The 12,522-nt window shown below is 41.1% G+C and overlaps 1 protein-coding gene across 1 annotated transcript in view; it reads right to left on the bottom strand.

Annotated features, from left to right (window-relative positions):
* Nucleotides 1–12,522, bottom strand: part of EPAS1 (endothelial PAS domain protein 1) — a 105,910-nt gene that overhangs the window by 23,751 nt on the left and 69,637 nt on the right. Inside the window, exons 3-6 of the mRNA XM_074286728.1 lie at nt 8,653–8,804; nt 7,665–7,749; nt 3,870–3,988; nt 3,552–3,754 (exon numbers count right to left, since the gene is read on the bottom strand). Coding sequence (XP_074142829.1) covers nt 3,552–3,754; nt 3,870–3,988; nt 7,665–7,749; nt 8,653–8,804 — 559 coding nt within the window. The remainder of the gene's footprint in view (nt 1–3,551; nt 3,755–3,869; nt 3,989–7,664; nt 7,750–8,652; nt 8,805–12,522) is intronic.

Here is a 12,522-nt window from a genome sequence, read left to right as displayed (position 1 = left end):
GAGGAGGAGGGCAAGTTAATAACAGTATTGTTAGATTGGGTAACAGGATCTTCCCAATTCCCCTCAAATTACAGTAGGTACAGTGCCGCCAATTCTGTGAACATGGAAAGGCACTATATAGTGTACACACACACACACACACACACACACATACACACACACACACACACACCCTTTCTCTGTCTCTCCCTGTCTTGATCTCCCTGTTTCTCTCATTTTGTCTCTCCATAAGACAAATAGATAAATCAGATAGACAGACAGATACTATAGGGCTATACGTGGCCCTAGAGTTAAATCTGGACTACTGCCTGTTTTGAAAGGAGCCTCGACCTAAGAACAGTGTGTTAGTCCTTCTGAGGTGGGTGGATGAACTTTAGCTTAGAAATTCTGAGCTGCAGTAGGGATTATAGGTCTGTGACATATACCTCTCTTGAAGCTGGAGCTACCCTTTGAAAATACAACACTATAAGGTATGCATGTTTACAGATCTAGGAGCTAGAAACACAGCTGGTCCTATCTGTCAGAAAGTAGAAGGTGGACATTCAGTTGCTTCATTTGTTCTATTGATGTCTTTGTAGATTGGTGTCTGGAGCTGAGGGAAAGGGTTCTGGTAGGTTTCTACCACAAAGATCAAAAGTGTTGAAGCTTTTGAAGAAAAGGGATAGGAAAATGACTATCTGGGAGAGAGGGTTGTCCCAGAAATACCCAGGCCAGGCTGGAAAAAAGGGGAGAGAGAAATTTAATCTGGACCAAGAAAATGAAGTTTTATCCCATAAACCAGTTCTCACAATCTAGGTCTCCTGGATGAATAGGGAGGGAAAGCTAGGCACTGGAGAAAGGAAGTTTCCCAGCTGGCAAAAGGTTTTTCCTAAGTGGTTTCCTTCTTGGTTAGAAAAGAGATTATTTTAGTTTGTGCACCCTTCATTCAGCCTTCAGCAGAAAGCTTCTTTGGAGGGTTTCTCCAGAATCATAGATTTAGAACGACAAGGGATCTGAGAAATAATCTGGTCTGGGTTCTTCCTTTTACAGAAGATTAAAATAGAGACCTAGAGAGAACATCTCAAATAACTTAATATGAGAGAGAAATAATGATAATGATAATGATAATGACAATCATTGCCTCTCTCCATTGAGACTCCATTCTCTGAGGCTTTGTGGGGGTAGAGGATCCTGGCTTCTCCAAGGCTACCCTGATGAGTTAGAGAGGTTTTAGAGCAAGAACCCAAGTAACAGACTGAATCACTCTCATCCAAAGATCAGGCTAAGTTCTAAGAAGCTCATTAAGAGAAGGTTGGACACCATGACAATTCATGAAACCTTCCTATGGCTCAGAGGCAGAGAGTTCATTTTACTGACTAATGAAACAAATCTTATGATTTCTTTAGAAGTCGTGTGATGGGACGACAGGAAACTAACAGGCATATTTCTTTATAGGAACCATATAATTAGATATTCCCACAATAGCCAGAGGTTCTTAAGGAACTGATGCTTCTGGCCACGATGGGAAGCTGGCAATTCTAGACTGCTAGTTCTGGAAGAAACCTTACAGATGACCATATGAGTGACGACATCACTCTCCTACTCAGCAAACTCTAGCGGTCCATTTGTCTCTAGGATAAAATAGAAACTCTTGTTTGACTTTCAAAGCCCTTCACTCATCCAACTTCCCAAACTCTCCAGTCCAACCAAACTGGACTTCCTCACATATGGCCCTCCATCTACCGCCTCGGTGCCTTTATCTTCGTGGTTCCTCACACCTGGAATGCCTTCCCTTCTTCCTTCTACTTCATGGCATTATTCTTTGTTTCCTTCAAGTCAAGCATCATCTTCTATATGAAACATTTCTTGAGGTCCCTATTTCTTTATGCCCTCTCTCCCAAAATTCTTTCCTGCTTATACACTCATCCTCCAATAAAATATAAGCTGTTATATTTTTGTTTCTATATTCCCAGGACCTATACAATGTCTGGTGCATAATGGATGCCTAATGAACTGTTTGTTGATTGATAGGTGGGTGAACTCATCGGTTGATGATTATCATGTCTGATCCATGTATTTTACATGTGGGGAAACTGAGGCCCAAAGTGTTCCAGTGATCTATCTCATAGCTCCTTAGTGGCAGAGCCAGGGTCAGAATCCAACTTTCCCTCTGCTCTTTCTACTATCTCATGTTGAGCAGAAATAGGGGATGGTTTTGTTTTCTTTTTTTGAGAGGGATCATTTTCCACTGGAAAATCCAATAAACTACAGCTGTACCTGAACGTAATTTAGATGGGCCAGAAAAAGCCTGGAGTGTAAGCTGGAATTATCTCCATGGTCCTTCCAGCCCTCCAGATAGGCTTCTTTTATTCTTCCACATCATCTCCCTATTATTCTCCAAGTCTCAGTTGGTCAACTGAGTATAGGAAGTGACAAAGAGGGAGGAAAGTAACAGGAGTTATCTCAGGAACCTTTGCTGGAACATTAACCGCTTCCCTCCCGAAATCCACTCTGCATCAAACTCTCATCCTGACTTGGGCCCCAGAGAGGAGGAGATTCTCACTTTCAATCTTAGCCCTAACAAAGGTTAAATTCAAGAGAAGACTCAGGGTCAGAAAAAAGTCCCAAATGGGGCCCTACTTGGGAGAGATTAGTGCAGGTTGAAGTCTCTAGACTAAAAGGCTTTTGGGCAAAAGGCCCAGGGGACTTGAGGAGGAGAACAAAGCCCAAGAGGAAAACCACCTGGGGAGGAAGAGAATAAGAGAAAGATAGGGAGCTTTAGGTCACAGTTTCCAGGCTGGAACTCAAAGCCACCAGCTGGTGTTTCACTTGGAGGGGAGGGTTGGGCTCTCCAGCCAATTGGCCTAGTTGAGGAGAGTGAGTGTACTGGAGAGTGTCTGAAGGGTACGGAGAATACAAACAAAAAATGGGTTGGACTTGGTTCCAAATGGGAGAAAGGCTGAGACAGGTACTATTAATGCATAGATGGAGACAGTTAAAAAACAAACAAACAAGGATTCTGTAGGGGGGACATTACACAGAAATGCAGGTGTATGTGCCCAGATACACCAAGATACGGGTATGTTGTAGAGGCTAGTATTTATAGAATGTTTTAAGGTTTGCAAGACACTTTGCATATATAACCTCACCTGATCTTGCTTACTACACTGGGAGGTAGATACTGTTATTATCCCCATTTTTTCATATGGAGAAAGTGAGGCTGAGAGGGGTTAAGTGACTTATTCAAACTAGTAATTAATTGCCTGAGAGAAGATTAGAACTCAGTTCTCCCCAACCTGTTTTAGGGTATAAAATAAACATAATCTACCTGTGATATGCATCCTAACAAACACATGAATGCAAATTTCAATTTAAAATAAACTTATATCTCTGTACACACATAATTAACAATATACATATACACAATAAACACATGCATGTACACATACAACAGATATAAAACACACATATATACCATATATATACATGCACACACATACACATATACATGTGTGGACACACTCAGTCCTATGTCCCCACTGCTCAGAAACAGAAGCCCCAAATGCCCTCACCTGTCATCACAATAGGTAAACTTCATGTCCATGCTGTGACGGCTCAGGAAGGTCTTGCTGTCTAGGGGGATGTCCATGGTGGATGGATGCTGAATGGGCTCACACATGATGATAAGGCAGGTGAGTAAGGGCTCCTTATACCCACAGAGGCTGTGGGGAGCACAGCTATTGTAGACCTTCACCTGACCTGTGCAGTGCAGGACCTGGAGACAGAGAAGGGATTCAGAATGTTTCTGTTGCCTTAGAGAAAAAGCGGGCAAAAGAGTTCCCCAAGGGAAGCCATGTTCGGAGCACCATCCATATATGTTCTTCCCCTACCTTCCATGTGGCAGATTTTAGATTGACAGTTCTGCCTCGGTTGGTGACGGTGCATTTCATCCTCATGAAGAAATCCCGCTCTGTGGACACATCTTTGCTTTTCTTCCCAAAACCAGACCCTTTGGGAAAAGGGAGAAAACAGACCAAAGAGTGGTGAGAGCATTGCAAATTATGCCATGTGAAGGAACTAGGATATTTAGCTTAGAGAAGAGAGAGGACTTGGGGAGGAAAAAAAAAATCATTGTTTTAAAGTTTGTGAAGGGCTTTCATGGTAAAGGAGTAGATTTATTTTTTTCATGGCTCCAGAGGGCAAAACTGGAAACAACAAAGTGAAAATTATAGAGAGGTAGATTTTTAGCTCAACGGGAGAAAACTTCTTAAAGATCAAAGTTCTCTAAAAGAAAAATGCTTTGCTTCGTAAGGGAGTGAGTTCTCCATCTTTGGAAGTAATCAAATGGAGGCTGGATGTCTATTTGTCATAGACACCATGGGGTGGGTAAGTGGGTGGGAATTCCTATTCAGGTACAATTTGGATCACACAATCTCTGGGATGGGTCCCTTCCAGCTCTGAGAGTCTATGAACTGGACTTTACCACCCTAGCTCGGACAATGGACACAGAAGCAATTTGCTGATAGTCCGTGAATCTTATATTTTAATCTCCTTAAGAGACCCCCAAACCAACTCCCTTTCCTTCTTCCCTGCAAAATTCAGACTACGGATCACACAATTACCAACTGGTTGTACTCGGCTTCATAGTGATCACCTTGTTTACCCAGACTGAGTGCAAGCTCTTGGAGAATGGGAAAAATACCAACTCTGGAGACGACATGAATTTAAATGCTGCTTCTTCCCCTTGCTGTCTTTGTGACTTCTGGCAAATCATTTAATTTCCCTGATTCTCTTAACTGCTCTTATCTATAAAATGAGGGAGTAGAAATGGATGACTTGGAGGTCCCTTCAAACTCAAAATCTAGGTTGTCTCTTTCTTCTCTTACATCATCACCTCAGGACCTAGAAAAGGAAGTGTGTTTAAATTCGACCCTAGAAGTTTAGTAACTACAAGATCTTGGCAAGCCATTTAGCCTCTTAGCTTCAGTTTTTTCAGCTGCAAAATGGGGATCATAATAGCACCTATCTGGAAGGGCTGTTGTGAGGATCCAATGAGATCACATTTGTGTTTTGCAAATCTTAAAGTGTTCTATAAGTGCTAGCTAGGTAAGCTTTAAATCTTACTGATAATGATCTTTATTTTGTACTTTGTTACTAAATTTAAAATTAATAATTTTATGCCTATTTAATGAATAATTATGAATTAATTAAAATAATATATATTAATGCTTGCTAGACTCTGTGAGGACAAGGGTTATATCATATCTAAACTCTCTTCTCTCCCCAGAATGACTCTCTCTAGTATATAGTGGCTCATTTTATAAATATTTGGTAAATGAATGAATGTTGAATGATTCTTAGGATCATAGACCTAAGCTGGAAGGGACCTTACAGGCCACCTAGTATAACCTTGAGGAAACAGACATCTGTGGAGATTAAGGGACATGCCCAGGATCACCAAGGAGCAAATGGCTACCCAAGCCCACTGACCCCAGGACCTCTGCTTTTCCCACTCCACTGTGCTGTGTCCTCATTGTAAGAAAGATATTTGCTGAGAGAAATCCAAGCCTATTTCTTAAGAGTGGCAATGTGTGTGTGTGTGTGTGTGTGTGTGTGTGTGTGTGTGTGTGTGTGTGTGTGGTGAGAGGAGGGGTGGAAAGGGGAATTGCTGGAATTTAGATAGGTCAAATGATCTGGCCACGGGCATACAGCCCCATAGCTGGGCCCCAAAGGTCTCAAGTTTCCTCACCTATAAAGTGGGAATGGTCACCCTTACCCAGAGCCTATCAGAGGGGTTGTGAGGAACGTACTGTGTAATTCTGAAAAGGGCTCAGGAAGAATGGCAGCAGCCTCCGTACTTCTGATCTAAGACCCAGACTCCCTTTGTTAACAGCAAAATGCACCAAACTTCACCTGGGTGTCTCTAACCCCATCTCAGGATGAGAAGATGTATTTACTTGATCTGCTCTGGAGGCAGGGAGTATCTGGGGAGCCATAGGAAGTGAAGGGAGGGGAGGAAAAGGGAGGGAAGAAGGAAAGGAAGGAAGGGGAAACATTTTTCTGATCTTGCTGGAGCGGGAATGCGTCCTGCCCAATTCCTCCTTCAAGAGGCTGTCTGGAGAAGTTCCTCCTTTTAGGGAGAATGAGATTATAGGCTGACCTTGAAGGGCAGTTGCTGGGGTTCAAGCTCAGCTTCCATTGGAACTCGGGAAACGAGCAGAAGTTGCAGAGACAAAGGCCAGATGGTAGAGCCAGGAAGCCCTTTGCCCTGTACCCCATCTTTCCTCCCTCCCTCCCTTCCCTCTTACTCCTACAAATTACCACAGCAATAAAACCTTCCAAGGGTTTCAGGGACAAGTTGTCCATTGGCTGATCTACCACAAGTTAACCTAAGATATTGATTCTAGCAGAGGCCATGCTTCTGGACAGATCAAACCCAAGTATAGACAATAACAAGTGTTTTTATTTATTTGTTTTTTAAGGTGCTTAAACATCTCTCTATTTGGGAGGTGAGTGGATTGCCATTGTTTTTATTTTTAAAGAGATCACATTATAGGTGCATAACCCAGTTTATAATAATGATCATACCTCACATTTTTATGGTCCTATATTTTTAAAGCTTACTTCTCAACAGCCTGCAGAGATAAAGGATGCTGTTCTATTTTACAGATGTGGAAAATGAGGCACAAAGAGGCTAACTGCTTGCCCATGGTCTTCTAGCCAAGAAATATCAAAGAGAGGCTTCCAACCTAGCTCCTTCCTGTCTCCCAGTCTAAAATGCTTTTTTTCACCATAGCAAAAGGTTTTGCTACATACAGGGCATCCTATATTTGAAACCAAACAAGAAGCTCTGTAGGTAATGACTTAACCCCCAGCACAAAGCCATATTCTTGGCAAGCACTCAATAAATGTCTTTTAAATAAAAAAAAAATTAAAAAGGAATTGATTGTGGGAATGAATCCTAGGCCCCACAGTAGGCTAGGACAGAGAGAATAGTTTTTAGAGGACACCTCTCATTGACCCTCAATTTATGCATACAGAACCCTTAAACTCTTTATACTTTGGGATAGGTCTCCCCTATAAATCAGAATGTCTATAATAGGAAAGAAAATCTTCTTTTTATCCAACTTTCTGTTCATGGTACAGAGTGAGCTTATGCTTCTCTTGGCCAAATAGGTGTTCCATTTACCCTGTCCTCCTTGGGCAGAACACTATACTCTGGTCTTTTTCTTTCCTCCTCTCCCTTATCAAAACTTAGGCTTTCGATTTCCCATCTCCTAAATGGTCTAATCCTTTCCTCAATCACAAAGAGCTAATCTATGCCAAGAATTAATAGGTTCTAATGAGTTAATGTGTTACTTGTCCTGTGTAACATAAGGATAATTAAAAGAGTCTTGCCAGAAAAAGTACTTTAACCCAAGGGAAATTCCACTGTAGAGATGGACTTTCTTGAGCTAAGGCAGGCTCACAGAGATATATTAGAGTAGGAGATCTAGCATCTTATATAACTTATCAAAGGTCCACTTGGCCTATGCGCTTGCCCAATTCTACTGCAGGGAAATTACTAGATTATAATTGCTAAGAGTCACCTTGTGTTCACAGACAGTAGACAACTGATTATAAAACCATAAACTTCCCCAGGATTTATTAAAAGCAGGACGCTATGAATTAAAAAGTTACTTTACCATTCTTTAGACTCAGGTTCTCTCGGATCTCTTCATGGTCACAAGGGTGAGTAAAGTCAAAGATACTGTGTCCGGTGAGTTCCACCTATTCCAAAAAATAAGATGAGTTGGGGTGTTTCAGAATCATTGTTCTTGCAGTAGGGATGAAGGAACGCAAGTAAAAAGTCAATTTGCTGAAGTGGGGATGGGGAAGGAATTGATTCTAGGCAGGGAGGTGTTGGTAAACATTTAACAACCAGCTCTTCCCAAATGCATGGCACACTTTTAAGATAAATCAGCATCATTTTCATCACTTTCTAGACAAATCAACTAAACAACAAAAGATTGTAGATTGTGCAGATAAATTTAACAGTCAGCAGGAGGGGCTTCAGCACAACCCTGATTTTAGGTTTCCTGATACCCTTACCCCCTACAATCCAGAGTGTCCTGGACCACTAGACACTACCAGTTGACACCAAGATAGAGAAAATACCACAACTTTTAGAAAAGAAACTGGAGTGGGGACAGGCTATCTAGTATGTAAATTTCCTTCAGGATTGGAGGAAATCACTGCCATCCAGCTGCTGATCAGTCCTAGGCTAGCCTATAGTGGGTGATGTCCAGAAATAGGGGATTTCATCCCAGGAGCCTTTTGTGATAAAAAGAAAGGCTCTGCTACAAGACTCAAAAGCTCAGAGAAGAGCAGAGGAGAAGGAAGAAAAGGAGGAGGAGGGAGAAGAGGAGAAAGGGACTAGGAGAAGGAGAAAGGTGAGGAGGAGGAGGGTGAGGAGGAGGACGGTGAGGAGGAGGAAAGGAAGCAGGAGGAGGAAGGCGAGGAAGAGATGGAAGAAGAGGAAAAGAAAATGGAGGAGGAGATGGAGAGGAAGAGAGGAATAGGAGAAAGAGAAGGAAGAAGAGGAGGAAGAGGAGAAGGAGAAGGGGAGTAGTAGAATGAGAAGAGGGAGAAGAAAAAGGAGAAGATGGAAGAACAAGAGGAAGAAGAGCCAACCTGTGTGAGTCCCATGAACTTGTTGATGTTTTCTGACAAAAAGATCATGTCTCCATCTTGAGTCACCACCGCGATGAATCCTTCCAAAGCTTTCAGATACAAGTTGTCCATTTGCTGGTCTGCCTCAACTTCGGTTTCATTCTCAGTACACACTGGAAAGAGAGAGCAGGGTAATGATGACTAGCATTAAAATGGACCCAGTTTAAGAATTTTGTGTTTCTACAAATGTACAAATATCTCTAGATAGATATAGTAGTGTATACACACACACACACACACACACACACACACACACACACACGAGAAGCAGTGTAGCAGGTTGGACAAAAGGCTGGGTTTTGGAGTTAAGAAAACTGGGTCTGTGCCCTTAACTACCTTCTATGTGACTCTAAGCAGACTGGATCTCAGGATACTCCCCTAGGACTTCCCTACTTAGTTATAGGTGGGTTCTACTGGCAGAGAGCAGGGAGTTCCCACACCAAGAATTCTTCACACTGCTAAAATCTCAGATTCTTCATGAATTTTGTGCTTCTGGCTGACTTTGCAGGCAGATATATTTTATATATTACATGTCTCAAATGTCCTGGTGAAGTTTTAAGGTGTTTAAAATTGCACCGACTATTGGAATGTGACTAACATGGGGGGAGAAGAAAGGTGAGGTAGGTAACTTAAAGTCCTTTCTAGCTTAAATCTTATACTTTTATAATCTAGATTTTTAAATGATTTTAAAAAAGAAAAAGAAGAAAACAAAGACTTTTGGGACATGTTTATCACAACTAAGGCAGACTAGGCCAACAACAATGAGCAAATAATTTATTCAGGAGTTAAGAAATGGAGTATTTTGTTTAATCCAATGTTCTTGTTGATAGTTGCTATATATTCTAAATATGGAGTAAAATTTTTTAAGGAAAAATATATAACATGAGAATTGTAAGTTAAAGTTTCTCGTTCCCTATGCCCTCAATTCTGAAAGGTACTTTCTGTATTTTGTAGGATTGTACATGGAAAAGATGAAAAGAGTGATGGATTGAGAATCATAGGAGCTGAGTTCAAATCTTGCCTCTATTACTTGTGTGATCTTAGATAAATTACTTAAATTCTTGCTATAAAATTAGAGAGTAAGAGTAGATAACTCAAGTTCCTTCTAGATATAAACATTTAATAGATGAACCTATAAACATATGTTATATATATATATATATATATATATATATAAACATATGTTATATATATATATGTAAAAGATATAATAGATAAAAGTTCCTTCTAGATGTAACCACATGATAGATAATATATATTATGCTATGATCCTATAGCATTACTTTATAGCAATTGTTAATTTTAGGAGTATGGAAAGAAATCCAACTGTACATACAGCAAGGATTTCAATGTTCCTTCTCAGGCATAGAATATCCCTTTGAAAAGCAAATAATCACATGAATAAAAGAGTAATCTGGAAGCTGAATCTTCTTTTAGACATTATTCTACTCTCGCCCTCTCATTTCTTTGAGACTTAGTATTCCTGCCTGTTGTCACGGTTGGAAATGAGTTTTTTGGGTTCGATTCCTCATCTCAAATTCTGCAGATAATGGCCTTCTTGGGAGATCCCTTCCCCAGTGAATATAAGCTCATTAGTAAGGGAAAAAAAGTAAGGGAAAAAGCCCCTTCACTAATGCAGGAGGACACTTTCTCTGTAACTCATAGTCTTGGAGAATGGCCTAGGAGCAAAAGTCTCAAACCTGTGATCCCCAAATACTCCTAAGAACAGCCTGAGCCAAATTAAAATGTAATTGAGAAATATTTAACAAGCTAAAAATATAAAAAACATCGTTAACATGAATTTATGGCTTTCTAAGTCAATATGCACCTGGAGGCATATTTCTGTATGGCTCAGTGGTTGTTGCTTCCAACACTGACCCACAGCACGGCAATATTAACATGCTGACTCCCAGTATAGATCACCAGTGACACTTGAATCCAGATCTTGACTACAAGGCTAGTTCTCTGTGCACTGTGTCACACTGCCTCTTGCCACTTTCTTCTCCGCCCAATATAAATTTAACTCCAATTTGTGCTTTAAAAATATGAATATAGCAGCTTGAGCTCTTTCTTCTGTTGGCTCCGGCAGCAGACCCTGTCCCCCAGTCATTCAGTCCTGTCTGACTCTTTGTGACCTCACGGACCATACTGTCCCTGGGGTTTTCTTGGCATAGATACTGGAATGGTTTGCCATTCCCTTCTCCAGTGAGCAGAGGTTAATTGACTTACACAGTTAGTAAGTGGCTAGGGTTGGATTTGAACCATGATTTCCTGGCTCCAGGCCCAGCACTCTAGCCACTGAGCCATCTAGCTTCCTCTGTTCTCCAAAGGTTCATCGGTCACTAAATGAGGAACTCAAGCCTTATGTTAGTTCTCAAGCAGCTCACGGTCTGGTTGGAGAAACAACAGTCTCCTGTTTCAAACAATAAAATATCATTTCAAGCCAGAGTAGACTCCAGAGTCAGATTGTATGGGCCAGACTAAATGTCCTAGGAATTCACAGGATCATAGATTTAGAATCGAGAGATCTAGTACAATCTCCTTGTTTTACAGATGGGAAAACTGAGGCTCAAAATTACAATGGGTCTGCAGCAGAACCAGGAGAGTTGGGAAAAGTTTTCAGGAAAGGGTAGAGAAGTGGAGACAGGTCCTGGAAGAGAGGAAGGGTCTGGACTGATGCTTAAAGATAAATGGACAATTTTTGAGCCAGGGAGTGAGATGATCAAAACTGTATTTTAATGGTAACCTATCTGATTAGAGCAGGAAAAGGTGGTCCAAAAGTTAGAAAGGGAAACCTGTGAAAACATTGACATGCCAATTATTTTGGGCAGTCATCAAGTGTTCTGTTGATATTTGCAAAATTTAAAGATTGTGCACTTGTTTTAAACAAAAAAATAATGCGTGGTCATTTAGACCATTGGCCATAACCCGAACCAAGCAAGGGAAGGGAGGGCAAATCCAGGCTAATCTGTGTTTCAAACCACAAACTCTAATTTGCTTTTCTCACTCCTCTCCACATCCATTCAGGGTTGGCCACAAAAAGGCCTACAGAAATTCAGGTATTCCTCATCTTAAGCAAATCCAATCTAGATTTACAAGGCAGTTAAATTGAGGAGTAATTTGTTACCCTATAAATCTCTTTTTCTCTTTTAAGTAGAGATCACCCCTTCCCTACTGTAGAATTTGATTTATAGGTAATTTATTCAGGAACACATTTCTTGTATCAGTCAAGCCCAGGGTCAAGTTTATTAATTTCATCATTTTGACTTCCTTTCCCCTTTCACATTTGGATTCAGAAATGCAGATTTCTATTTCTTTGAAAGGAAATGGACCCAATATGGAGGTTCTCTAGAAAAGAATGCCTAAGGTGATGGTGGGAAAGAACATAAACCTAGAATCAAGACGTCTCATCTGTATGAGTTCAAATCTAGCCTCAGACTCTTAGTTGGGTGGTTCTGGGCAAGTCCCTTAACCATATTTGCCTAAGCACCTCATCTATAAAATAAGCTGGAGAAGGAAATGGCAAGCCAATCCAGCACCTTTGCCAAGAAAATCCCCAAATGGAGTTACAGGAATAGTGCACAACCGAACAAAAACAAGGTGCTAGTGGGTCAGTTCCTTACACATTGGGGTGGGACTGCTGGGTCAGGGAATCTGCACAACTCCAAGTTGCTTTCTTTGACAGACAGACCCCAGATTCAGCAGGTCCTCAGTCTTCTCAGATGTTTAATTACATACAATAATGCCCAGCTAGCTTTTCCTCTGCCTCACCCTAACAGGAGGGAGAGAATGGAGGGAATTTCTTTTCTGCTCTCCACCCTTTCCTGGCTG

The sequence above is a fragment of the Sminthopsis crassicaudata genome, chromosome 2, assembly GCF_048593235.1.
Source record: "Sminthopsis crassicaudata isolate SCR6 chromosome 2, ASM4859323v1, whole genome shotgun sequence".
NCBI lineage: Eukaryota > Metazoa > Chordata > Mammalia > Dasyuromorphia > Dasyuridae > Sminthopsis > Sminthopsis crassicaudata.
Note: the sequence above shows the minus strand (reverse complement) of the source record. Positions and strands in the feature narration are given on the sequence as shown.